The sequence below is a fragment of the Gossypium arboreum genome, chromosome 10 (assembly GCF_025698485.1).
Source record: "Gossypium arboreum isolate Shixiya-1 chromosome 10, ASM2569848v2, whole genome shotgun sequence".
Lineage (NCBI taxonomy): Eukaryota > Viridiplantae > Streptophyta > Magnoliopsida > Malvales > Malvaceae > Gossypium > Gossypium arboreum.
The window spans coordinates 10,911,767-10,939,696 of record NC_069079.1 but is presented as its reverse complement, the minus strand read 5'-3'; the positions used below and the strand labels follow the sequence as shown (position 1 = coordinate 10,939,696).

Sequence of the window (27,930 nt, the reverse complement as noted above, 5' to 3'; positions counted from 1 at the left end):
ATGAAATGGATTATTTTATTATTTAAATTATAAAATTGAATGAAATTATTAATTTAGTTCAAGATCGGGGGAAAACATGTTTTAGGGATTAAATTGAAAAGAGTTGAAATTACGGAAAATTCTAATATTTTTATAGAATTCATGGACTGTTATCAATATGTATGAGAATAATAGCTGGAAATAAGGATTAAATTGCAAGAATTTTATTTTCCTGACCCTAAGGATGAAATCGTCATTAATTAAAAGTTTAGGGGTAAAATGGTAATTTTGCCTAGGGCATTAATTAAATGCATTAGAATATGAAATGAATGAAAATGATGATCAAATTTATTTATAAAGATCCAGACGACTCAAATACGAGACTTGATCGTGGAAAAGAAAAGATATCGGATTAATGAAATTATAAACACAAACAAGCAATGAGGTAAGTTTGTGTAACTTAAATTGTATTTTTAAATACTTGAAATGTGTGGTTATGTGATGAAAATATGATTTGAATGTTCAATTCATGATAATTGATGAAATATTGATAATATTCGATATAAATTGAAAATAAATCCCGGTTGAATGGAATGGAATTCGATGGATCATTGGAAAAGGAATTGACGGTAAAAAGGATCTAGCCCGGACGGGTGATCCTATTCTGAAATAGCCCTCCCGAAGAATACGTGTAAAATGGATTTAGCCGGATGGGTAATCCGAATTAGGGTCTGAATTTAGCTCGGGTGGTAATTGGATCCAAGCTCATTAGAGTAATTGTCGTTGGGATTTAGCTCTGATGGTAATCCATTGTAAGGATGAGGTTCGAGGGAGTGTGCTTTCTGAAATGAAATGTGTAAGACCATGGTTGAAAGACACCATGGCAACATGATATAAAATGTGTAAGACCATGGTTGAAAGATACCATGGCAACATGATATGAAATGTGTAAGACCATGGTTGAAAGATACCATGGCAACAGGATATAAAATGTGTAAGACCATGGTTGAAAGATACCATGGCAACATGATATGAAATGTGTAAGACCATGGTTGAAAGATACCATGGCAACAGGATATAAAATGTGTAAGACCATGGTTGAAAGATACCATGGCAACATGATGGGAATGAATAAGACCATGGTTGAAAGATACCATGGCAATGTAACATGAAATGAACAAGACCATGGTTGAAAGATACCATGGCAACCTGACAGAAAATGAGTAAGACTATAGTCGAAAGACACTATGGCATCATGTCAAAGATAAATAAGACCGTGGATGGGAGACACGATGACATCTATTGAACAATTGATATTCAGGTAATATGTATCAGATGACGAATGGTTATATGAAATGGTTGTGTGAAATGTTTACAAGAACTGGTCATATGGAAATGTATGTACAAAATAGTTGTATGAAATAATTATGAAGATAGATAAACGAAATAAGAATAAGTACATGGAATATAATTTATGTTAAGTTCGATATAAACTTTAGGAACAAATATACATAAAATAAATGGAAATGATGGAGCATGAAATATTGATATAATGAAATGATTGATATATACTTATGAAGAAATGGTAAGAGAATGATATGTTTCTTGACATGTACATATATGATTATCTTTGATATGTTGATACAAGGAAATTATGTAAGTAAAGATAATTATTAAACTCAAGCATGACATGTCGAGAAAATAAGTATATCAATGTTGAATTTATATGAAATATGTGCAAGTATACTAACAATGATGTTGTTTGACGCTTAAGCAAGTGTCAAGCTATTGATTGAATGGTAACATTTTTAATTATAAGAAGCATTGAAATGATAAGTACTTAGATGAAAATATTTAAGATTTTATGAAATTTTTTATGATCCCGATTTAATTCCGGTTGGTTTTTAATGTATGTTTGGGGCTTCAAGGGCCCAATAGAGAGACGTTATGATTAATTTCAAAATATGAATAATAAATGACTTAGAATTATCTGAAAATGTTTAATAAACTCCGGTAATGCCTCGTACCTATTCCGGCAATGGATACGGGTAGGGGGTGTTACACGAACAAGTCCCGCTTTACTTTTAATACGTGTTTGAACTTCGAGAGTCCAATATAGGGACTTAATTATTATATTATACTATGAAAGTTATATTAATTGTAAATTATTTGTAAGTTGTATGATATGTCCGGTAATGCCTCATAACCACATTTCGGCGACGGTTTGGGGTTAGGGGGTGTTACAGTGTCGCCCAAAAGTGAACGGTTCAGTCGAGGCAGCCAAAGAGAACATTAAGAAGATCGTAGGAAAAATGACTAAGACTTACAAAGATTGGCATGAGAAGTCTAACATCGATCAAAACCTCTACTGGGGGAATGCGTTTCTTTTTAGTTTATGGCAGTTTTGCCCATTGAAGTCAAAATTCCTTCTCTTCGAGTGTTGGCTAAGCCGAAGATGGATGAAGTAGAAAGGATCAGATCTCGATATGATCAAGTGAATCTGATTGAAGAGAAGAGATTAAGATCCATCCGTCATGATCAAATATACCAAAAAAAAAAGTAAGAAAAAAGAAGACGTGAGATTACCAAAAAATTCGCCTTCGAGAAATCCATGATAAGGACCTTGTAAAGAAGCCTTATCTGGGAAAGCATCAATTTTTGACCAGGAGGGATAACAAGGATTTCCCTAATCCTATGAGTTCAAATAAAGAAATATTTCATTTAAAAAAAAATAAAAAGAAAAGAAAAAAGAAGAAAAAGGAGAGGCCAAGGCAAAAACCCGTAAAAGGGCGCCTTGTGACCAAAGGGGATTTTGAGTTGAAAACCTAAGAATGGGAAAATCAAATTTTGATCGAAGGTGGGGCATGCGGTAGTCTTACCATGCCTAAATTAACAATGAGGAGGGATGCTACATCTTGGGGCATCAACAAAGCATTCTGGATCTTCGAAACACATATCAAGTTTAAAGGGGTCATCAAGAAGTTTTGTGCATAGAAACTTATGCTGCGATATCTGGGGCACCTATTTTGATCTTATTCATTTTGTATCTTAGCAAAAATTACTATCTTGATTAATTTATTCATTTCAAGCTTTTCTCTCAATAAATTCCAGTCTGTTCATTTTATAATCTTTTTCAAGCATTTTTACACTGAAATAACGATTAATGGACTAATGACATTCAAAAATGAGTTCTGCATGTTGCTCTGAAATACTTATAAATAATACAAGGAATTAGACCAATTAGTTTGAACTACCCAAATTCAAGGGTTAGAAACGTTGGGGAAAGAATAGCCCAAATTGTGATTATTCTTCAGATTTTCTGTCAGGGATACCAGCTGAAGGAAAAGACGGAGTAATACGTCAGTTATAAAACCTCGATGAACAACGAGTAATATCAAATTAAGCATTAAAAATGACATTTTTTGCATTCATGCAAACATCATCCATACACATCTAGTTAGGAGCATTTGATTCATTCATGACATCCTAATCATTTGGCATAAGCCTAGGCTCAAGAAATCGATTCTACAAGTCATGCCCCTCGAAGGACAGTGTAGCAAGATCGATTGAAGCTATGAATTATGGCGAATCTTATCTCCCTGAAGTTGCAGTGGAGCAGGCTAAAGTTACAAGTCTTATCCCCCTAAAATTGCAGTGGGGCAGACTGAAGATAGCAAATCTTATCTCTCTAAAGTTGCAGTAGAGCGGATTAAAGCTATAAATCCCGTACCTCTGAAGTTGCAGCAGGTCGGATCAAATCTACCATGGCGAATCTTATCTCCTTGAAGTTGCAGTGGAGCAGATCGAAGCCACTAACTTTATCTCCCTGAAGTTGCAAGGAATAGGTTAAAGTTACAAGTCTTATCCCCCTGAAATTACAACGAGACAGACTGAAGATAGTAAATCTTATTTCCTTGAAGTTGCAAGGAATAGGTTAAAGTTACAAGTCTTATCCCCCTGAAATTACAAAGGGACAGGTTAAAGCTAAGAGTTACAAGTCCTATACCTCTGAAGTTGCAGTGGGTCGGATCAAATCTATCATGGCAAATCTTATCTCCTTAAAGTTGCAGTGGAGCAGATGGAAGCCATTAACCTTATCTCTCTGAAGTTGCAGTGGAGCAGGTTGAAGATACAAGTCTTATCTTCCTGAAGTTATAGTAGAATAGATTAAAGCCACAAACCTTATCTCCCTGAAGTTGCAGTGGGGCAGGTTGAAGTTACGATTATTATCTCCCTGAAGTTGCAGTGGAGTGGATCAAAGCAACAATTCCTATACCCCTAAAGATGCAATGGGATGGAAGGAAGCTACTCGAAGAACAGAAGCACCAAAGAAGTTAAGATTCGGCGAGCTAGGCAAAATTGGCCCTTTTAAAATCTTTGCTCCATTCTCGTTACATGACAATGAGCAAAGAGGGGCAGCTGTAATAGCCAATTGTGACCCAATCTTTAAACCCAATTCCCAACTAAAACCCATTACATATTAAACCAAACAACCCAAAATTTGAAGGCCAAAGTGGCCCAGAATGTTTAAACATTTGGAAACCCTAACCCTAGCCCCAACTTTCAGCCGCCGCTCCTCATCAGTAGAGCCACCACGCTCGCTGCTTCGTCGCACACCTCTGATGCCTCTCTGACACCTGCAGACAAAACCTACACACAACAACAGAGGAACAAGCAGAAACGACAAAAAAAATAGGAGTAAACAGTCTTGTAAATCGATTATAAAAACTTGAAATGTAATAGCCCGATTTTGGGTTTAGTCGGAATAGTGGTTTCGGGACCACAAACCCGACGAAAAAAAAATTATTTTTATTATATTTTTATAGTCTATAAATTTATGAAAATATTTCGTAAAAATTTCATTCGAAAATTTTGACGTTTGAGCGCTCAATTTAGTCAAAAGGACTAAATTGTAAAAAGTATAAAAGTTGAGTTCTTTATATATGAGGTGCCTAATTGTTATGAGTTTTAAATTGAAAGTCCTTATGTGACAATTATTCCTTTAATAAGTTAGTGAATGGATATTTGTTTGGTATTTTTGAAATTTGGTTGAAATAAAAAGGGTAATTTTGTAAATTAATTAAAATAACCTAATAAGACAAAAATAATAAAAGCTATCATTTTCTTTCCATTATTTCTTCTTCAACCGTGGGAAAGAACAGAAAATGGCAGCCATGGATGAGCTCCATTCGGCCAAGCTTCTATGGCTTATATAGGTACGGTTTTTATCCCGTTTTTAATGATTTTCGTATTTTTGAGATCCCTGAAGCTTAAATTTTCTATTTCTACCAATTGATTGAAGAGAAATTAGAGTTTAAAAATTTACCCATTCATGATATGGTTGTGTTTTGATGATTTATAGTGGATAATGAATGTTTGATGTGTTAAATATGAGTTTTATTCAATGAATTTCGGTAAAAATGTCAAAAAGGGGTTAAATTGTAAAAGTTATAAATTGGTCATAAGTGTGTGAATTAGTGAAAATTTGGAGTTGCCATAGAAGAGAAAAATGTTCAGCATGTTTTAAACCTTATAGAAATTGAATAAAAATTAATTTACGAGCATTGGGGCAAAAGTGCAAATATGCAAAAGTTTAGGGGTCAAAATGAAAATTTGTAAAAATATGATTTTTAGACCCATATGAATATTGTGACTGATTGGTAGGCTAAATGTGATGTTATAGATGATGAAAATTGAGACTTGGACCTAGAACGGAAAGAAATCGATTTATGGACTAGTCGTCCTTTTCACATTTGTGGTATCGAGGTAAGTTCATGTGTAAATAATGTAGCATAATTATTATTTTTAAATTATTGATGTTAAATATAGGATATGCTGATTCTTATCATGAAATATATGCTTTGTGGTTATTTTCGAATAAAATGCAAATTAAGTGTATTATTTGTTAAATATAAAGTGCTACCGAGTATTGGTTTCGGTATTTTACGGAAGATGGCAAGGAGACGTGTTCGAGGAAAATCCCGTTTGAACCTTAGGAATAGATTAGGATACAAGTGACATGTCACTAGAATGGTTGAGCATCCGAACTCGTTGAGTTGAGTCCGAGTTCACTTATGGATGTGGAATGTCCGAACTCGTTGAGTTGAGTCCGAGTTCGTGAGATGTAACTAGGCATCGAACTCGTTGAGTTGAGTCCGAGTTCACTTATGGATGCGAACGCCCGAGCTCGTTGAGTTGAGTCCGAGTTCACTTATGGGCGGGTTACATGGTAGCTTGGCTACAAATATGGCACTTATGTGCAAATTATCCATGTATCCGAGTTATATTCCGATGTGTTCAACGGGTAAAATTTCTAGTGGAATGGAAGAACACTTAAGATGTAGGTGACGTATTGGTAAGTATTGTGAAATGGACATTTTGGACAGGTATGTACTTAACCCTCGGGTTGAAAATAGATACAACAACGATAAGGTGGTAAGATCATGAATGAGTAATTTAGCCTTGGTAGATTTGAGTTACTGCAGTAGTGTAACTTTGAAAATACACTAAAAATAGTGGAAAATGAGTTAGAGGCAGAATAAAATATGGGATTAAAGCTTAATGAGTCTATTTTCATATGAAAGAAACAGAGGAAGAAAAAGAATTCCATATTGTTTGATATTTGAATTCTTATGAAACAGGGTCTGAATGAATTCGAGATCCCCTGTTCTAATTTTAGAAATTCACCAAAAATTGTACAAAAATTATTAAGAGTTATACCTTACATGAATGGATTCCTTATTGAGTCTATTTTTATGAGAAATAAACGGAATGGTCGTTGGAATTTTGTACAGGGAGAAATTTGGTTTGTAGTGCACAGGGGTCAGAGTGGTCATACCCTGAAACAGGGGAGACTTTAACTAATAAACTGTACCATTTGGCTTAACCAAAAATTCTGGAAAATTTATGGAAGAAATGAAAATAAGTCTAGTTTCAGGAAAAATTAACGGAACTTAATTCGGAGTTTCGTAGCTCCAGATATAAATAATTTAGTGACTGTTGCTCAGAAAGACAGCTTGTAGTGAACTTGAAAATATGTTGTAAACATTGATAAAACAAGTTAATGAGTTGCTTATTGTTTTCATATGAACTTACTAAGCGAAAGCTTACCCCCCTTCTTTCCCATGTTTTCTAGAGTTTCCAGGTTAGCTCGGGTTGGAGGCCGTCAGAGATATTATCACCCTATCGAGTTAACGTTATCGGAGTAAGTAAACTCAAGTGATTCGAGTCTATGGCATGTATAGGGTTTTAATGTGAGTATGTAATATTATGATTTAGCCAAAGGCATTGGCTTGTTATTAAGGTAGTATTAGTCATGTAAATTGGCCTATGTCGGCTAATGACATTATGGGCCCATATGATTATTCTTATGCATTTATGTTATTATTTCTTGTGATGTGGCTTACAACATGTATGCCTAGAGATTGAATTGAGATTCATTGATGAGCTAGTAACTACTGCAGGATTAAGTGATTGGTAAATAGTTAATAATGCTTCATGAATGGTTTGTGATGTAATGATAGTTATGCCTAGTATGTGGTAATGATATGGGCAAATTCTATAATATTTATTGCATAAGAAAATAACTTGAGCATAACATGTTTGTAGATGTTTAAGAGCTCATTTATGCCACGTTGTATGTTATTGGATAAGTATGTATCTATGCATGTGGTGTGAGAGTGACAAAAGGCTTGATAATTAGCCTATTTCTGGCCACACGGCCTGAGCACATGGGCTTGTGAAGCCTTAACGCAAGAGATTTTTCTAAGTTTTTCATGAGTTCTCGATTGGGTCCCGAACCGCCTCGAATGCATGTATTGGGCCTTGTAAGCTCGCATAAGGGACAGATTGCATGTGAAAAGAAAAGTTTTTAATTATTTGAGATTTCGTGGCCCTGTTTAGTATGGAAGTGTTAGTAAAAGTCAGGTAGCACCTCGAACCCCGTCCCGGCATCGGATGCGGGCGAGGGGTGTTACATGAAATTTACCTTTGTATTTTTTTTTAGCCACAAACAAAAGGCAGAGACTATTAACCTAAAAGAACCTTTGAAGGTGATTGTTGTTTTTTTTATTTACAAGGGTTTTTCATTTAGTTCTTTGTTTTGATTTTATTTTTTTTTATATACGAAAATAAATAAAAAGGTAAAGAGAAAGGTAACCTCACATTGATCTTCCCACGGACTCATCGCCGGATATCTTTTCTCCAATTGCCGAAGTCGAGCCAAAGGGGGAGGGAGGACCTTTCTTTCAATTTCTTTGGGGTTGAGAAGGCATGGCCTTCGAGTGTGCCTCAAAACGAGGCTAAAAAACCCATCTTAGAGCTTTGTCGCAACCGAGTACGGTGGTGTTGCGGCGGGCGGTGGAGAACCCGATCGATGGAGAGCCAAAGGGGGGAGAGGATATTTTGAAGCTGTCATTTTTTAAAAGAAACAGTAGACTGATTTTTAAAAAAAAAAATTTCTTTTATGGAACATGCCAAACGGCGTTGTTTAGGGCCGTTTCAGTGGCCTCAAAAAGGCACCGTATAGGGCATCCATGCGCAACCCGCGACCCGACCCGAATGGAAGATCCGCGTGTTTTGTAGCCTTGGGGCTATTTATGCGGCGAGTCCCTCCGTATTTTTGCGTCCTTTAATTCGGTCCATTCCTTACTTTTACACTTCTTTTAATTTATCCATACAATTTCTGTTTTAATTCATTTTGGCCCTAAAAAAGGGCAGCGTATAGACGGGTCTGGGGCATTTGCAATTTCGCCCCTTTATGTTTTCGGTTTGTTGCGAATCGGCCCTCTATATTTCTTAAAATTGATTTTATATATTGCTTATTTTAAATTGTTTTACATACCTTATTTTTAACTCTATTTATTTATTTTCAAATGTTTTATTATTATTATTTACTTTAATTTTTTATACATTATTTCATACTTTTGTGTGTGTATATACATATATATATATTATCTATTTTAAAGTCCTTCATACATATATCATTCTTTCTTTCAAAAACGAATCGTTTTGTATATTGTCGATTTTAACTTTCTTTTTTCACATTATTTATTTTAAATTCATTCACTATCATTTTAAAATCTATCTTGCAATTGTTTTATTTTAGTTTGCTTTCAACTATTTGTTTTAAATTGTCTTATTTAATTCATTTGTCCTTGATTATTAATGATTAGTATTTAAATGGTGCATATTGTGAAATTATTGCCATTGCATGTACTTTAATTCGCTTATACGTGTTCATATTATTGTCATTCGCTTGTGTAATATTTTATTCATGTATCATCGTTCCATGTTGCACTATATTTTTATTTCATATCATCACCTCATGAATCAAGCCTCGTTACATTTATCAAATAAATCATTTTATTTTAATCCAAACAAATAATGCAAGTCGTTTAAATATCGTACTTGTTATTATTCAAAAACAAAAATTTCGAAATAAGGCAATGTTTCGTGTTTTGGAACATCGAGGAATTGTGCCTTAACTTACGGGTGTAAAGCCCAATTTTGGCCCGGGCCTGTACAAAAAATAAAAACAAAAATAAGTGGAAGTCCAAATATTATTTACAGTCCATTTTAAACAGTCCAGGGCCCAAAATTATAACCTAAATTACAAATGGTCCATAGCCCAAACCCAATACAAGCCCAAATAAACCTAGACCCAAAATTATATCAGCCCAAATAGCCCAAAATACTTTAGAAACAGAAACCCTAGGGTTTCTACCCTAGCGCCTTGAGCCAGGGCTCAGTAAGACAACAGACGACCCTGGCGCCACAGCCAGCCCACGCCCGACGCCAACCACACCTCTGGTGGCCCCGTACCTTCGTACCTGCAGACCAAAGAAGACAAACGCACAGCGAAACGAAACAAAAAAAAAGAATGTTGTATTTTTTTATCATTTTATTATTCCTTCGACTATAAAGCCCGAAAAAGAATCATCTGTAAGGTTACGTACACAGAATAGAGAAAAAGCAATCAAAAATAGCAGAGGTGATTTCTTTGTTCCCCGAATCGCTTTAGCTTTCTGTGAATCATTTCGTTTTCTTCTTCAGTCATTCGTTGTTGTTTTTGTTAAAAAATAAAAAGAACAAGATAATAGCAGGATCATACCTTGCGAATCGGCCATTGGTTCTTCTTTGCTTCGTCGGAATCGAAGGCGAAGAGGAATCTCGAGGCCGTATAGCATTTCAAAGGGGCAAATATTCCTGTTGTTGGCTGCGAAGGAGTCAAGGCCAAGTGATTAGGGACTATGGGTCGGCTGAAAGTTTGAGAGAGCAACATAGGGTTTCATTTATTTGTAAATGGCTGCAAACTTTTTTAGGGTCTATTTTGCGATTATAAGGACCCTTTAGACGTCACCGTTTTAGGCCAATATTAATGGCCTCAAAACGTCATTGTTCAAGGAGCTACAACCCGATGACCCGACCCGCACACGGTCAAGATCCGCGTGTTTGGTCATTGAGGGATATTTGTGATATAAGTCCTTCCCCTTTCGCACCGCATTTCAATCAGCTTATATTGGTGTTTCATTTGTTTTTAAACTTTTCCTATAATTTGCACATGAACTCTGTTTGGTCCGCACTTCGATGCTGCGTTTTAGGGTCGGAATATTTCCAGATTTGGTCCCTGCGCATTAGCGCACGTTGCGCGCTGGTCCTTTTTTTTATTTTCACAGTTCATTTTGTTTATAATTTGTCCCTTTCATTTTAATTCTATTTTAATTGAGTTTTTTTTATTTTTATTTTTTATTATCGATAATTCATTATTATTTTAAAAGATCACTTAACGTTCATTTTAATTCTGTTCATTTATTTGTATATTTTGAGCTATTTTGATAATTTTATTTTGTCTTTAAAAACATTTTGTAAGTTTTTTTCATATTGTTAGAATTAAGTGACCCAAATTCTTATTTAAATAAAATACGATGGAAAATAAAATAAAAGTAAAATCCATATAGAACTAGACTTCTTTTATTTTATTTTAGAATAAGGTTTTAAACCTTATTAAACTCCATCTATTTTATATTGATTCGGATAAGGTGTTTCAATCCTACTAGAATATGGCTTTGCAAGCCTATAAATAGACATGATCTATTCCTCTTGTATTTGAGTAAAATTTTTCGACATAGTGAATTTTCTTCTCCTCTGCCGTGGTTTTTTCCGAAAGGGTTTCCACGTAAAATTTGTGTGTTCTTTATTTTATTTATTTTATTCTATTTTATTATTTTTTTCACAAAGTGGTATCCGAGCTTAAGGTTATTCATCTTGATCACGGTAATGGCGTCTTTGAAGTATGAAATTCATTGTTGGATCGCAACACACATTTGCGTTGTGGCAAATTAAGATGCAAGCGCTTCTTGCACAGATGGATCTAGAGGATGCCCTGCTAGGATAGATAAGATGCCTTCGACATTAACAGATGAAGAGAAGAAGCGTAAGGATCGAAAGGCATTAACACAATTACATCGCATTTGTCCAACGAAATTTTGCGGGATGTGATGAAAGAGAAAAGCGCCATTGTATTATGGAAGAGGCTAGAACAAATATGTATGTCGAAAACTCTAACAAGCAAGTTGCATATGAAAGCGTCTTTATGCTCATCGTTTGGAGGAAGGTGCGTCTCTACGAACACTTAACAGTTGTTTAAAGAAATTCTCTCAAACTTGGAGGCCATGGAGGTTCGAGATGATAAGGAAGATCTAGGATTGATTCTACTTTGTTCGTTGCCCCGTCTTATTCAACCTTTAGAGACACGATTTTATATAGCCACGAGTCTCTCACGGTTGATGAGGTTTATGATTCTTTAACCTCGTATGATAAGATGAAGCATCTTGTGGTTAAACCCAACTCTCGTGGAGAGGGTCTCATTGTTCGTGGGAGACAAGACCGAATGTTGATGATGATCGTGGTAGAACACAGGAACGGAATCCTCGTGGTAAATCTAAGGGTAGATCGAAGTCTTCAAACAGAGGTAAAACTTGCAACTTCTGCAAGAAGAAAGGGCACATTAAATCTGAGTGCTATAAGCTACAAAATAAGATTAAAAGGGAGGCTGCGAATCAAAAGGAAAACAAATTTAAAATTCGGTGAAGTGATGTTGTAGAAGACTACGGCGATGGTGAACTTCTAGTCGCTCATCAATGATTCTAAAGTAAGCGAGAGTGGATACTTGATTCAGTTGCACCTTCCACATGAGTCCCAATCGGGATTGGTTTACAACTTATGAAACAGTATCTGAAGGTGTTGTTTTGATGGGAAATAATGCTTCATGTAAAATCGCAGGTGTTGGAACAATTAAAGTTAAGATGTTTGATGGAGTTGTCAGAACACTTAGTGACGTGCGGCATGTTCCGAATTGAAAAGAAATTTAATTTCGTTGAGTACTCTTGATTCAAAAGGTGCAGATACACAACTGAAAGTGGGGTTTTAAAGATTTCAAAGGGTCCTTGTTGTGATGAAAGGGCAAAGAAAGATTGCCAAGTTATATGTTTCTGAGTGGTTCTATCATTATTGGTGATCAATTGTCGCTTCCTCTTCCTTGTCGGATGATGATATTACTAAACTTTGGCATATGCGCCTAGGGCATATGAGTGAGAATGGCATGGCGAATTAAGCAAAGAGGACTTCTTAATGGGCAAGGAATTTGCAAACTGAATTTCTGTGAGCACCGTGTTTTGGGAAGCAAAGAGAGTTCGATTCACTAGAGGAATCCATAACACGAAGGAAACGTTGGAGTATATCCATTCTAATCTGGGGCCGTCGAGTGCCTTCGAGAGGTGGAGCTAATTATATGCTAACCTTTATTGATGATTTTTCCGAAAAGTTTGGGCGTTCTTCCGAAGCGAAAAGCGATGTGTTTTCCGCATTTAAGTCTTGGAAAATTATGATTGAAAAACAGACGGAAAAGCAGATAAAATACCTCCGCATGCACAATGGCTTAGAGTTACGTTCGATGAGTTTAATAGATTGTGCAAGTCGAAGGGATCATGAGACACTTGACGATTCGTCATACTCCACAGACAAAAGCGGCGTTGCGAGCGAATGAACGAAGCGATCATGGAGAAGGTTCGATGTATGTTGTCAAATGCCAACTTACCAAAGTCATTTTGGCGACGACCTTCTCTGCATGTTTTTGATCAACCGATCTCCATCCGTTGCCATTGAGAAAAAGACTCCACAAGAGGTATGGTCGGTAATCCCGCTAATTATTCGATTTAAAGATTTTTGGGTGTCCTGCGTATGCTCATGTTGATAATGGAAAATTGGAACCGAGATCCATTAAATGCGTTTTCTTGGTTATAAAGTGGTGTAAAAGGCTATAAGTTATGGTGTCTGAAAATAGAAAAGTTGTGATTAGCAGAGATGTTGTTTTGATGAAGCGCTATGCTACCTAACTTATCTCTTAAAGACTCTTCCAATAAAGAAAACCAAAAGCGGTGGAGCATCGATTAATACGAATCAACTCCTCAAGCCGATACAAAATTGAGAATAGAGTTGCTTCTTCACCGCAATACTCTATCGCCAAAAACAGGACAAGAAGAAATTAAACCTCCAAAGAAGTATGCCGAGGTTGATCTAGTTGCTTATGCTTTAAATGTGGTGAAGATATAGATGCGAATCAAGAGCCATTTAATTATTCGAGGCGATTAGGCTGTGAAGACTCGAGAAAAGTGGATGTTTGCTATGCAAGAGGAGATGGAATCACTCCACAAAAAGCAGAACATGGGATCTTGTAAAACTTCCTAAAGGTAAAAAGGTGTTCATTGTAAATGGGTGTTTAAAAAGAAAGAAGGGACTCTAGGAGTTGAAGAACCCGGATATAAAGCAAGGCTTGTTGCAAAGGGTTCTGATCAAATTCGAGTGGACTTCACAGATGTGTTCTCTCCGGTTGTTAAGCATAGTTCGATTCGAGCTTTGCTTGGTATTGTGGCCATGCATGATTTGGAGCTTGAGCGGTTAGATGTAAAAAGCGCATTTTGCATGGAGAACTTGAGGAAGATATTTACATGCAACAACCAGAGGGTTTTATAGTCTCAGAAAAAAGGACTATGTTTGCTTGCTGAAAAAGTCCCTTTACGGTTTGAAACAGGTCACCAAGACAGTGGTACAAGAGGTTTGATTCCTTTATGACTTCTCATGATTTCAAAAGAAGTAGTTTTGACAGTTGTGTCTACTTTAAGAAAAACAGTGATGGTTCTTTTGTGTATCTACTTCTTTATGTTGATGACATGTTGATAGCAGAAAAAGATAAAAGAGAGATAAGAAAGGTTAAAGCCCAACTAAGTAAAGAATTTGAGATGAAAGATTTAGGACCAGCAAAGAAGATACTTGGTATGGAGATTCTCAGAGATAGAAAAGCAAGTAAATTGTACCTAAGTCGGAAGGGTACATTGAGAAAGTTCTTTGCAAGTTCAATATGCAGAGTGCTAAGCTGTTAGTACTCCTTTAGTAGCCATTTCGACTTTCATCGGCCTTATCTCCTCAATCGATAATGAGATTGAGTACATGTCACATGTTCCATACTCTAGTGCGATGGGATCTCTCATGTATGCTATGGTTTGTTCACGTCCGATTTATCATATGCGATCGGTCAGATTAGCGATACATGGCGAATCCGGTAAAGAACATTGGAAAGCGATTCGATGGATTTTAAGATACTTACGAGGCACTACTAATGTTTGCTTACAGTTTGGAAGAACTAAAGATGGAGTTATAGGGTATGTTGATGCTGATTTTCTTTGGAGACCTTGATAGAAGAAGATCTCTCACGAGTTACGTCTTTACAATCGGAGGTTGTGCAATTAGTTGGAAAGCCACTTTGCAAACTACATCGCTTTGTCTACCACTGAAGTTGAGTACATGGCGATTCTTGAGGCTTGTAAAGAAGCTATTTGGTTGAAGGGACTATTTAGTGAACTCAATGAAGACCTTCAAATCAGCACAGATTTTGTGACGGTCAGTGCCATCTTTCTTACAAAAGATCAAATGTTTCATGAGAGAACAAAACACATTGATATTCGGTATCATTTTGTTCGTAATATTATTGCTCGTGGTGATATTGTTGTGAGCAAAATTAGCACTCATGAAAATCCTGCAGATATGATGACTAAGTCACTTCCTATAACCAAGTTTGAGCATTGCTTAGACTTGGTTGGTGTTCATTGTTGAAGTTAAACCCTTAAGGGTTTTTGGAAGAGGTGAAGAACTTGTTTATTGAAAGTTCGCGATGAAGAACTTGTTCATTGAGAATTTGTGTCAAGGTGGAGATTGTTAGAATTAAGTGACCCAAATTCTTATTTAAATAAAATACGATGGAAAATAAAATAAAAGTAAAATCCATATAGAACTAGACTTCTTTTATTTTATTTTAGAATAAGGTTTTTAAACCTTATTAAACTCCATCTATTTTATATTGATTAGGATAAGGTGTTTCAATCCTACTAGAATATGGCTTTGCAAGCCTATAAATAGACACAGTCTATTCCTCTTGTATTTGAGTAAAATTTTTCGACATAGTGAATTTTCTTCTCCTCTGCCCGTGGTTTTTTTCCCGAAAGGGTTTCCACGTAAAATTTGTGTGTTCTTTATTTTATTTATTTTATTCTATTTTATTATTTTTTTTCACACATATAATTTTAAAATTTTGCATAATATTTAATTCAAATCATTTTATATACTATATTATTTTGATTGAGTCTTCTATTCATCGTGATTTTGAAAATTCATCTTGTTTTTTTTGTGTGCGTTAACCCTTTTGAATAACTTTATTTTATTTTATAAAATCATTATTTTGAAATTTATTTTTATATCAAATTATTTTCACTATTTATATAATATTTTGTTCAAATGTTCTTTTATGTATATTTGTATATATATATTATTTTAATAGAATTTTCTATTTAAAATACTTCTTACTTTATGACTCGCCTAATGTTTTTATGTATATATGAAACTATTTTAGGAACTTCATCTTTGTGTTTATAAAGTTATTAGTTTGGAATGATTCTTTATATTATATTATCCTAGTATTCTACATAGTATTTCTTTTAAATATTTTTATGTATAATGGTACGTATATAATTCATAGACCAACTTAATTTTATGTGCATTATTGATTTCATGCTACTTTTCACAAATAATTATTCTAAAATCTATTTATATTTATGTTTGGTAAATCTATTATGCGTAATTATATCATATTATGTATATTTACTATTCTTTCATATTTTAAGTTATTGTGTATATTTTCGACTTTTAAACAAATGTTCTAACACTTTCCATATTACTTGATTCAAATGTCTTCTTTTTGCAACATCTATTTTAAAAAAAATAATTATATATATATATATATATTCTTAGTTTTCTACAAACTATCTTAAATTCTAACATGTGTTGTTTGCTCATCAATGCATCATTCTTTAGAAGTTGTTTTGTATCATATTAATTTTATATTGTTTGGTATTTCATGGGTTAATTGTTTTTATATTATTTTATCTATATTTGTTATATTGTTGTTCTCCATCCATGTTTAGAACTTGATTACATTTGGCTTGGATTAATTATACTTAATTATTAGTTTTGTTAATTTGTTAATTATTAGTTTGTTAATTGGCATTGTATTTTATGAATGCATATTAACCCATGTTTTCATTTTTCCTTTAGTCTACAAATGTTGCATTATAATTTTCAACTTTTTTAAAAAACTAGGTACTCCATTTTATTTCAAGTCAAATTAATGCGTTGTAAGCTGGTTTTACAATTATTCGTCTGAAATTTCCTTAAAACAAAGGCAATGTTTAATGTTTGGAAATTCGGGGAATCGTGCCCTATCGTGCTGGGTTTCGATTTCCCATTTGTTCAAAATAATCGAATGTTCCTTTAGAATTTCACTCGTATTTTTTTCAAATTCTGAAACAAGGCAATGTTCAATGTTTGGAAATTCGAGGAATCGTGCCCTATCGTGCTGGGTTTTGATTTTCGGTTTGTTCAAAATAATTGAATATTCCTTTAGAATTTCACTCGTGTTTTATAAATTCTAAAGCAAGGCAATGTTCAATGTTTGGAAATTCGAGGAATCGTGCCCTACCGTGCTGGGTTTCGATTTTTTGTTGGACTAAATAATTGGGCATCCTTTTATAATTTTCAACATATAAACTTCTGGAAGTCAAAATTTATCGTGTTTTCGAGGGTATAAAGGACCGTGTCCTATCGTGCTGATGTGATGCTGTATACCTTTGAAACAAGAGAATTTTGTTGACCAACTTAAGCCATTCGAATGTTTTAGAAGGAATCATATTTCAAAAAATAGCTTTAAATCTTAGACATAAGGACATCGCTTAATCAGTTTGGTACCAATTTTGGGCGTAGTGAGGGTGCTAATCCTTCCTTATACGTAACCGGCTCCCGAACCCGTTTTCTCAAATGTACGTAGGCCAAAATTGATTTAAATGGAATAAAATATTTTATTAGGTGATCCAATCTCACCTAAACAAAAAGGATTGGTGGCGACTCCACAATTCGTTTTAAAAAGTCGATCCCCCTTTTTTTTAAATCAAATAAAAACTGGTTTCGACAACGGGGTTTCGATTTTCTCATTGATCCTAAATGGCCAAATATCCTTTTAAGTTCCAAAACACATGAAATTTCAATTAAAATTAAAGATGAACTTGCGCTCGGGAGTTCATGGTATCGTGTCCTAACTTACGGGATGTGATACTCCGATATCTCAAGACGAGGAAATCTTTAGCAACCATTTTGATCTAATTCAAGTGCCTTTTAAAATATGAAAATTGGCAGTGAGTGAGAATGTAAAATTAAAAAAAAATGTGATTTTGGTTATTTTTTCTTTATTTTATATGGGAAGAAATTATTAAAATAAAGAAAAAAAGTAAAAGGCACACTTTTTTTAAGTTTTATATTTTCATTCACCACCAAACTTCATATTTTAAATCAGTCCATATTTTTCTTATTTTTTAATTTTTTAGATTTTTCTGAATTTTTTGACAATTTTGCAATTTCAATATTTTTTAATTTATATGTATTTTTAACTAGAAAATATTTTTCAAATGTGGAAATCTTATATAACTTTCTATATGTCTTTTATGTATTTGTTAAAATTTTTGAGATTTTCTGAATTTGTTTGCCAAATTTTTGTATTTTCTCTCTTTTGTGTTTTATGTATTTTAAAAAATAAAAATAAATATTTTTTAACTTCTGGGATATTTATGTAACTCTATATTTTTCTGATTTTTAAAAAATTTAGAAATTTTCTGATTTTTTCCTAATTTTTATATATCCATTTGTGAGTTTTTTTTAATGTATTTCAAGAAAATAAAATTTGATGAAACGGTACACTCTCAACAAGTCACATCATCTTTTTGAATTTTATTAAGGACTAGGACAAATTGTTAACAGAATGAAAATTTCAAGTATCAAAATGCAAAAATATTTTAGATATCAAATTGATAATTAGATGCAACTTTTGTGACAAATAATATATTAACCCTTGAAAATTAGATATATTGAAACTTTAAAAGCTATGTTTTATTAATCAATCATGAGACCAATAAATAAATGATTTCTCGACAAAAATAATAAATAAATAATTTAAAACATGATATAATACATACACGCATACAAAAGACCTTAACTTTATCGTGCCAACCCCCCACCCTAAAAAAAAAAAAAAAAAAAAAAGGTTACCTTTACGCAATCAGCTGCTTTTCATTTCATTTCGTTCATTTTTGTATATACAAGAAAAGACTTGAAGGGATTACAATACTAGGTTTCCAACTCAAACTTGCTATGACAAAAGGGATTGCAAATTTTCAACCTCAAATTTTGAACCCAATTTTATTAAATATCATATATTTTAAGAATTTAACTATATGAAACCAAAAAAAGCTAAACCCCAGATTCATTTCTTTTATCTTTGTTAAAGCAATAAAGCAATGAAATTTTTTCTTTCTTCATGAAGCAACATTTTACAATACCTTACCTCCCTTTTGAACTCAAATCTCTTCTTCCTCGCTAAGTTTAGCATCATATCCCTCTCCTTTGCCAACAAGAAATTTAATTCCATTCATGCCCTACATAATGTATTCCAAACGCCTCTTCATTTTTTCCCATCTGTATTGGAAGAGACCAGAACTCTCAAAGAAAAAAAAAAACTAGAGATCCCTTTGCATCGATAGCAAAATCATGAGTGCGGATTGGGGACCTGTGTTTGTGGCGGTAGGGTTGTTCATCCTATTGTCGCCAGGGCTGTTGTTCCAGCTGCCGTCGAGGACTCGAGTGATAGAGTTCGGGAACATGTGCACAAGTGGAATAGCCATCCTCATTCATGCCATAATATACTTCTGCATAATCACCATCTTGGTCATTGCAGTTGGTGTTCACATACACATCGAATGATCTATTAAACCCTCAAACACAAGGCTAGCCTTTTCTTTTTCCTTTGATGTTCTTTTTACTTTCTTTGGAATGACTATTGCCGACGGAAGTTTTCATTTCTAACAATATTATTTCTGATGGAAAATCTCAGCGGTAATAGTTTTTTACCTACAGAAATTCCATAGGAAATAATAATTTCGTCGGGAATATTTTTATCAGATTGATCATTATGATACTAAGAAAGGAATTTTAGTTTTCTTCAATATTTTGTTCATTGTTGTTTGCTAGAGAAGGTGTAATAGTGAAGCTTATTTTCCATTTTTATGAAATATAAATAAGTTGAATAAGGTCTTTTCTACTACTTTCTGTTTGCCACAAACACTAAACTGAGCTGTTAGCTGTAGCATATATTTTCTGGAAAGGCTGTCGTTACTCCCTTCCCACCTGCCTTTTGCGTACTTAAGCTCTTCAAAAACTTTAGAAGTTCCTCATTAAACCACTTTAAAGAACTGAAAATTTTAATGCTAAAACTGGAGGGATAGAATAATCATGAGGATCAATTTTTCAATAGTTGGGTTAAAATGAAAGGCTAATTCGATGAGATTAATATTTATACTCTATTCTCACCTTTCCTGTAATATTCATTCTTTCATCATATTAAAGAATGAGCTAATCCATGCGGCAAGCAATACATATTTTCATATTTGTCCATCCAAAAAATGAAATGTTGGATATGAATGGCAGAGATAAGAGACAAAAAAAAAATTAATTAGTAAAAAGTATTTTTTACAAGAAAATATAAAATATACTCTCTCTTTTTGTTTTTTGTTTTCGTAAATAAAGAGAGAAACAACGAAAGGTCACATATGCACATCTTTGGTATCGTTGTCCTTTACATATCATCATGTAGAACCCGCAAAGCTTCCTCCGGAGGTTGTGTACAAATTCTGAGTCCCAAAGACCGATTAAATGCAGATGACGCCAATGCATCAGTTATTCTATTTCCCGCTCGATATACATGCCTTCACCTTTACCACTTAGTTACGCTTCAACATATTCTGGATGTCCCGAGCCACTGCATTCCTATAGTTGTCAGACGGACTACACTTTAACAACTGGATAGCCTCGATACTGTCAAGTTTCAGCACCACCTTGCTAAACCCCACATGCCATGCTTGTTTCATGCCATCGTGTGCACCCAAAAGCTCAGTTTCAGTGATTGAACAAACCCTTAGGTCCAATATGTTTTAAATAATCAAGAAAACTGCTAAAATAATCTTACATATTTTTAAAAAAATTTAACTTCTGGGATATTTATGTAGTTCTATATTTTTTTTCTGATTTCCATTTTAAAAACTTTAGAATTTTTCTATTTTTCTTTATATTCCCATTTGTGAATTTTCTCGGTGATGTGGTGCACTCTCAGCATGTGACATCAATCACATCACATTTTTTAATGTTGTTAAAGACTAGGGTAAACTGTTCAGCTAAGCTAATACTAAATAATTTTATGTACGTTTTAATTCTTTCAATTCGATGGATCAACGCACTAGCTTTTATTATGATTTTTAATATTTAACATATTTTGGGTAGCTCAAATTGAAATTTTATTATATTTTAAATATTCATTTGCATTTTATTTTTCTTCTAGTATTTTAGAATACCTCTTTTATCATTTAATATGGTCTAATTCTGTTTAGTTTAATTTCCCTTTGGTTACCGGCTCTCGAACCTTGACAAGGCTATGCGGCAAACCACCTAAACCATTGAGGACAAGAGGAAAGCTAGTACTTATTCAAATCCATTTCAATGTCTCCCGCTATAAAATGGATCCAAGAGCCTTAAAATCCAGTACTATTCAAAAATTTAAAGTTTAATCCTTTTACCTTTTAGATTTTAAATTTCAAGTACAACTATTAATCGTGTTAAAACTATTCTGTTAAATTCAACGTTAATTATAGCATCATTTTCTAATAACATAGTTATCATGTGATTCTTTTTTAATTTTAAAATGTCACACCAATAAAATTAATAAAATAATTTTAACACTCTGTTAACAAATGGCCTGGATTTAAAATCTGAAAATTCATAGAAATAAAAGTATAAGGACTAAAGTCTAAATTTTCTAATAGTACAGTGACTTATGGCATATTTTATCCTTTTATATTTTATTATTAGCTATGAAGTTAGGTGAAATTTAAATTATAATTTTTGAGAGATTAACGTTAGTATTATAATTTTTCAGAGGTTAAAGCACAATTTTATTATTATATTAGTTTATTATTTTAAAAATTTTATATAATTTTTTAAGAAAACAATTTTACCATTATAATAATTACTAAGTAGTAATTGAATGGGAAGATATCAGGAAAAGGTTCATATGTTGAAGAATTAAGCCCATTACATTAGAAAAAAAAATACTGGCCAATAAATAAGAAATAATTGAGTGGGAGAGCCAAATGAATCAAAAAGTTCATGTTTGGTTGGGGAAAGGATCATCGAATTTTTTAAATAAATAAAAAAAAGAATGGAAAAATAATCTACTTTCATTAAGTGATTTTTTAGATAATTAAAAAGAAAGGATCTTGAATACTATTTGAAATTCAAAAGAAAATGAGGGTAGAAATAGCATAAGCTTGGGATAGTCTTTTACTTACTCAAGTAAAAAGGGATTCTGTGTTAATAACCCAATCAATTCTTATATTACCTTCACTAAGTTATTTTAGATTTTGTTAACTATCTCTCAATCCAATGATAAAATTATTATATTGTTAGGCATTAAAATTTAGATTTAATTTCTAATATTTCACTCTTATTAAAATGCAAATTTAATTAATTTAAATTCAGATTTGATTATAAATAAACTAACAACTCATATTAATTCAATCTAAATTGGCATGATTCAAGGTATTTTAGAAGACCTCATTTGGTTTGCATTGCATACCCATGTCAAGGTGAAGTGGGAAACACTTAACCATTGGGGACAAGAGAAGAGCCGGTAAGACATTCTGCATATTATTTTCAACACATCAGGATTCCACAAATCAATATGGGAATAAGCGAACATGGCAACAATAGTATTTCTTTTTATGTCTTAACTCAAATGCCACCATGGTGGTTGTGTTTAAGAATTAGTCATGCATTTGGACTCAAACGTCAATGTGGTTGGGAGGTGGATGTATTTAAGATTTTAGTATGAAATGGCCCGAATTACTAAACTAATAATTTAATTTAATTAACAGAAAGGCGAGAATTCAATTATGTTTAAATACATATTTCTTTTATAAGCATTTTAATACGTATTATTTATTTCATGTTGTTTCAAGTTTATTATTATTTTTTAATTAATGTTTATAATTAATAAATATATTATTTTCAAGTTTTTTTTAAATTCATCTTTTAATTAATAACTCTTTTATTTATAAAATCAAATACTTATTACAAATATCATTATTTTTAGTAAATATTCCAAATACACATATTAAAATGCTTGAAAACAATATTTCAAATACACACATTAAAAGAATTATTAATTAAAAACATAAATTAAAAAAACTTGAAAACAATATATTTATTAATTATAAACATTGATTAAAATAATAAAAAGCTTGAAACAACATGAAATAAATAATACATATTAAAATGCTTATGAGAGGAAACAAACTTAAGACTCAAGGATGAAATCATAAATATCTAACCACCTAACCAAAAGAACTAATGTGTCAAAAATATTAATTAAAAAATAATAATAAGTTATAAACAACATGAAATAAAAAAAATACAATTGTGAGTAGGAGAGAAATCGAACCCAATACTTAAATGACAAAAACACTAACATTTAACCATCTAACTAAAAGAGCTAAATTATCTTTTCTTAGTGAAAATGCATCTTATAGGACGTGTTTTTAACTGACATGGCTGAAAACGCGGCCTATAAGACATTTTTTCTTTTCTTCCTCTAAAAAAATATAAATCAATAAATTTTAATAAAAAAAACACCCACCAAAATTACTTAATTTTCTTTCTTTTTCAACATATATTGATAATTCACCCGTTATGTAGGCTTATGTTGTTTTGTAATATTAATATAAGTTTTATTAATTTAAATTTACTTTAAAATGAGTGACTTAAACTATTTAAGTCTATTTAGTTTAGTAAAAAGTTAATTAATAAGCTAATATATATTCTAATAAACGTGATGGAAAAGTTAATTATTGACGTGACATCTATATGTATATCATATTAACAATTAATTAATTATTTAAATTATTTTTGTCAAAACTATTTTTAAAGTTTGAAAAACAGGGATCGACTTTAAAAACGAATTATGGAGTCGCCACAAATCTTTTTGAGGTGTAATCAGATCACCTTGAGATTGATCATTTTAATAAAACATTTGATTTATTAAAATAATAATTTCAGGTCTTCGAAAATTGAGAGAAAGGGTTCGGGAGTCGGTTACGCATAAGGAAGGGTTAGCACCCTCGTAACGCTCAAAATTGGTACCAATTGATTAATTAATATCCTAATGTTGAAAATTTGGAAAAACATTAAAATACGATCCCTTAAAAATGTGTGAATAACTTGAGTTGGATTTTAAGATTCACTCATTCCAAAGAAATAAAATATCACATCCAACACGTTAGGACACGATATTTTAAGCCTTCAAAAACTGAGATCACCTCATGATTTCCAAAACGCAACGAAATCTTAAAAGGGTATTCCGTTATTTAGCCAAACGAAAAAATCGAAACCCAGCACGTTAGGGCAGGATTTCCCGAATTTCCAAACACGAAACATTGCCTTGTTTTGAAGAGCTTCCAAATAAGCAATTATGAAACCAGCTCAAAATACATTCGTTTGGTTTACTTCAAATAAGCAATTATGAAACCGGCTCAAAATACATTCGTTTGGTTTACTTTAGGGTAAAAAGCAATTGAAGTTGGGCAAAAATTGGAATTTAAAATCATGATGCAATAATAAGAAATTAAACATAACTACATGCATGAAACAATAAAATGTGAATACATTATGAAAACCAAAAAAATATGACATATAATACACAAAACAATATGAAAACTAGGAATCAATATAGCACAAAACGATTTAAAGAACCATATGAACAATATACAAAGGAATAACACATGTTAAAATTCAAATAACTTATATGTATATAAAACTGATAATATAAATGATTATTAAAATATAATATGTAAGAAGAAATAATATACAACACAATTTCAAACAAAACCAATTGATTTAACTAATGATATATATATATGAAAATAATAAAAAAATGTAAATAATGTATATACAAAGATACCACTATATTTAAAATAAATAAAATGTACAATTTAAAATAGGATCCTTAAAAGAATGCCAAATTGTACTTAAATAAATTTTAAAGGAAATATATATATAATAAATTTAAAAGAAAATATTTGCATAAAATAATTTGAAAACAATATTGTATATAGAATAGAGTTAATTTTATCATAAATTATATATACGTATAATAATAATATATAAAGATATTTTAACTAAATACTATACAAGAATTTTAAAACAATACTACATAAAATAGAATTTTACAATAATATTTTTATAATTTAAACAGATAAAAACAAAGTACAAAATTATTTAGGTAACTTAAAAGTATATTAAAATGAATTTTTAAAAGTTGAGTGCCAAATAAATTTAAGAAATAATGAATTATACATAGAAAGGAAAAAAACTCAATTGAAATAAAAACAAACTAAAAGGGACAATTAATAAATAAAATAAACTGTTAAAACCAAAATCAGGACCCAAATGTAGCGCGCGCAAATTCGTAAAGACGAAAAAAATAAATAAACCATGCCCCAAAACGATTCATTATAGCATGGACTGAATGAATAAACGTGCAAATTCCTAGGACAATTTAAAAAACAAGGAAAATATAAACAGGTTTTAATTACAAGTCAGCGCAAAAGGGAATGGACCAAAAGCGCAAATTAATCATTTAAAGAGAATGTGTGCATAGACCAAGTTAAAATGCCTTCTCTTCCTTTCCCCAATACTGTTTTATTTTATTACTAAAATTTAAAACCTATTTCAAAATCCTTTTTTTTCCTTAAAAAAGCATTTTAACTTTGTTTTTTTTAAAAAAAAAACTTAGAACTTGAAAACTTTCCCTTCTCCCTTGTTTCTGCGAAAGGCTAATAACCAAGCCTTCAACACGCCGAGACCGACTACGACGGTCGAGGAGAACCTTCCGATTGGATGAGAAAAGCGACGTAACTCCGGTAAGACTCCTCTCTTTTATAACTCGTCTTTGTTTTGGATCGGAAAAAAGGAGAAAAATGGAAAAAAAAAAAAAGAAGAAGAAATAAATAGAAATAAATTACAGTAAATGATCACCTTCAAAATATTCTTCTAGTTGTTCTCTACTGATTTTGTGTTTCTTTCGTATTAAAAAAACCTCCCAAAACAAAGAATATTCGTGGCTTTTTATAGCCATTTTTACAACGGTTACTTGCTATTTTTTGCTCACGTCGTAGGTCACGAAGACGTGGAGGGAAAACAGGCGTGGGGAGTGCTACACGCGGGCTGGGGCGGACATGTGAGGTGGAGTGTGTGGTGACTACCGGTAGCTGCGCATGGAGTAGCCTAAGGTTTCTTATTTTCTTTATTTTACTGGAAAATTTTGAACTTTTGGGCTTGTAATTTTGGGCGAAGGTTTGGGGGTTCTTGTTGGACTTGTTTGGGTTTTATTTTCTGTTTATTTATTGGTGGGTCTTGGGCCAGGTAAAAATTGGGTTTTATAGCTGCCCTTCTTTGCTTGTTGTCGTGTAACGAGAATGAAGCAAAGACTACAAAAAGGCCAATTTTGCCCGATCTTGCCACATCTCGACCTCTTTATGCTTATCTTCTTCAAGTAGCCCCATTCCAACCCACTGCATCTTCCAGGGGTATAGGAATTGTGCCTTCAATCCATTCTACATCCTCAGTTTGCTCTATTGCGACCTCAGGGAGATAAAACTTGTAATTTTGAGCCTGCTTTACTGCAACTTCAGGGAGATAAGATCTGTAAATTTCAGTCTGCTTTCTTGCTACCTCAGGAAGATAAGACTTGTACCTTCAACCTGCTCTCTTGCTACCTTAGAGAGATAAGGTTGGTGGTTAAAATCTGCTCCATTGCCGATACATAAAGATAAGATTCGCCATCTTCGATCTACTCTACTACTACTTAGGGAGATAAGATCTGTAACTTAGTCTGCTTCCTGTAACTTCAGGAAGATAAGACTTGCATATTGAGCCTGCTCCACTGCAACTTCAGGGAGATAAGACTTGTCACTTCAACATGCTCCACTGCAACTTCAGGGAGATAAGGTTTGCCATAATCTACTCTACTGCAACTTCAGAGAGATCAGATCTGTTTATAGCTTCAATCTGTTCCACTGCAACTTCAGGGAAATAAGATTCACTATCTTCAGTCTGCTCCACTACAACTTCAGGGAGATAAGACTTGTCATTTCAACCTGCTCCACTACAACTTCAGGAAGATAAGGTTCACTTCTTCAATGTTACTACACCGTCCTTTGGGACATGACCTGTAGACTCGGTTTCATATATCTATGCTTATGCCAAATAATTAGGATGCTATGATCGAAATAAATCAAATGCTCCTAACTAGATGTGATGCTTATGTTAAGTAATTAGGATGCTATGATCGAAATGAATCAAATGCTCCTAACTATATTTGTTATGAATAATATGAATATAGAAATGTCATGAAAATGATTCTTTTTTTAAAAAATTAAAGTGTCATCACTCGTTATTCATCAGAGTTTTATCACTGTCGTATTATGCTGCCTTCTTGCTCAGCCAGCCTTTTCCAATAGAAGACCCGTAGAAACACCCATTTTGCTCAATTGTTTGCCCCATTGCAATTTTAGGGTCCATTTCACTGTACTTTTGGGGCCTAAGGTTCGTACCATCTCCAAACCCTCCCCTACAACTCAAGAGTATAGGACCTGAATCTTTCATCAATTCAGTCTATTACACCACCCCTTGGGTGTCATGACCTGATGTGTACACTTGATATTTACATGAATGAGGAATATCCTTATGCTTAGGTTGACATCGCTTATTTCTGTTATTGACGCAATATCCTTCCTGTTCAACCAATATCTTTAATTAAAAATTCGAAGAGATAATCTCAATTTGGATTCAAATATTTCCTACCCTTAAGTTGGGCAAGTTCTAAACAAAAGTCCAATTCCAGGTTCCTGCACTGTTTAAAGCCTTTTAAAGTAATAGGCAAAACTCCTCTTATGAAAGTGTTAATAGTCCATTAATCATTATTTCAATATAAGCACTTGAAAAAGATTATAAAGATAGACAAAACTGAAATTTATTAGAAACAGAATCCAAAAAGGAATGGATTAATCAAAGAAAGCAAATATTGTCGGAGTATAAAACATAGGTAAAAGGGAAAAAAAAATGAGTGCCCCAGATATCGCAGCCTGATCTCCTCCGTACGCACTCTATGAGAACCATTTTGTACTCTTCACGTGC

General features: G+C 32.9%; 1 protein-coding gene and 1 long non-coding RNA gene across 2 annotated transcripts; both read left to right on the top strand.

Moving 5' to 3' along the window:
- The first annotated feature begins 5,098 nt into the window (after positions 1–5,098).
- Positions 5,099–7,387, top strand: LOC128281672 (uncharacterized). The gene is made up of 3 exons (XR_008271927.1): positions 5,099–5,195; positions 5,663–5,745; positions 7,115–7,387. It is a non-coding gene; the product is annotated as an uncharacterized LOC128281672 (long non-coding RNA).
- An 11,602-nt stretch (positions 7,388–18,989) lies between these two features.
- LOC108488786 (uncharacterized) lies at positions 18,990–19,718 on the top strand. The gene has a single exon (XM_017793070.2). The coding sequence runs from the start codon at positions 19,180–19,182 to the stop codon at positions 19,390–19,392; it is 213 nt and encodes a 70-aa protein (XP_017648559.1). The 5' UTR covers positions 18,990–19,179; the 3' UTR covers positions 19,393–19,718.
- The last annotated feature ends 8,212 nt before the right edge of the window (positions 19,719–27,930 follow it).

What these genes read in the sequence shown, in the direction of transcription:
- LOC108488786 (XM_017793070.2), top strand. Translation starts at nt 19,180, where the DNA reads ATGAGTGCGGATTGGGGACCTGTGTTTGTGGCGGTAGGGTTGTTCATC.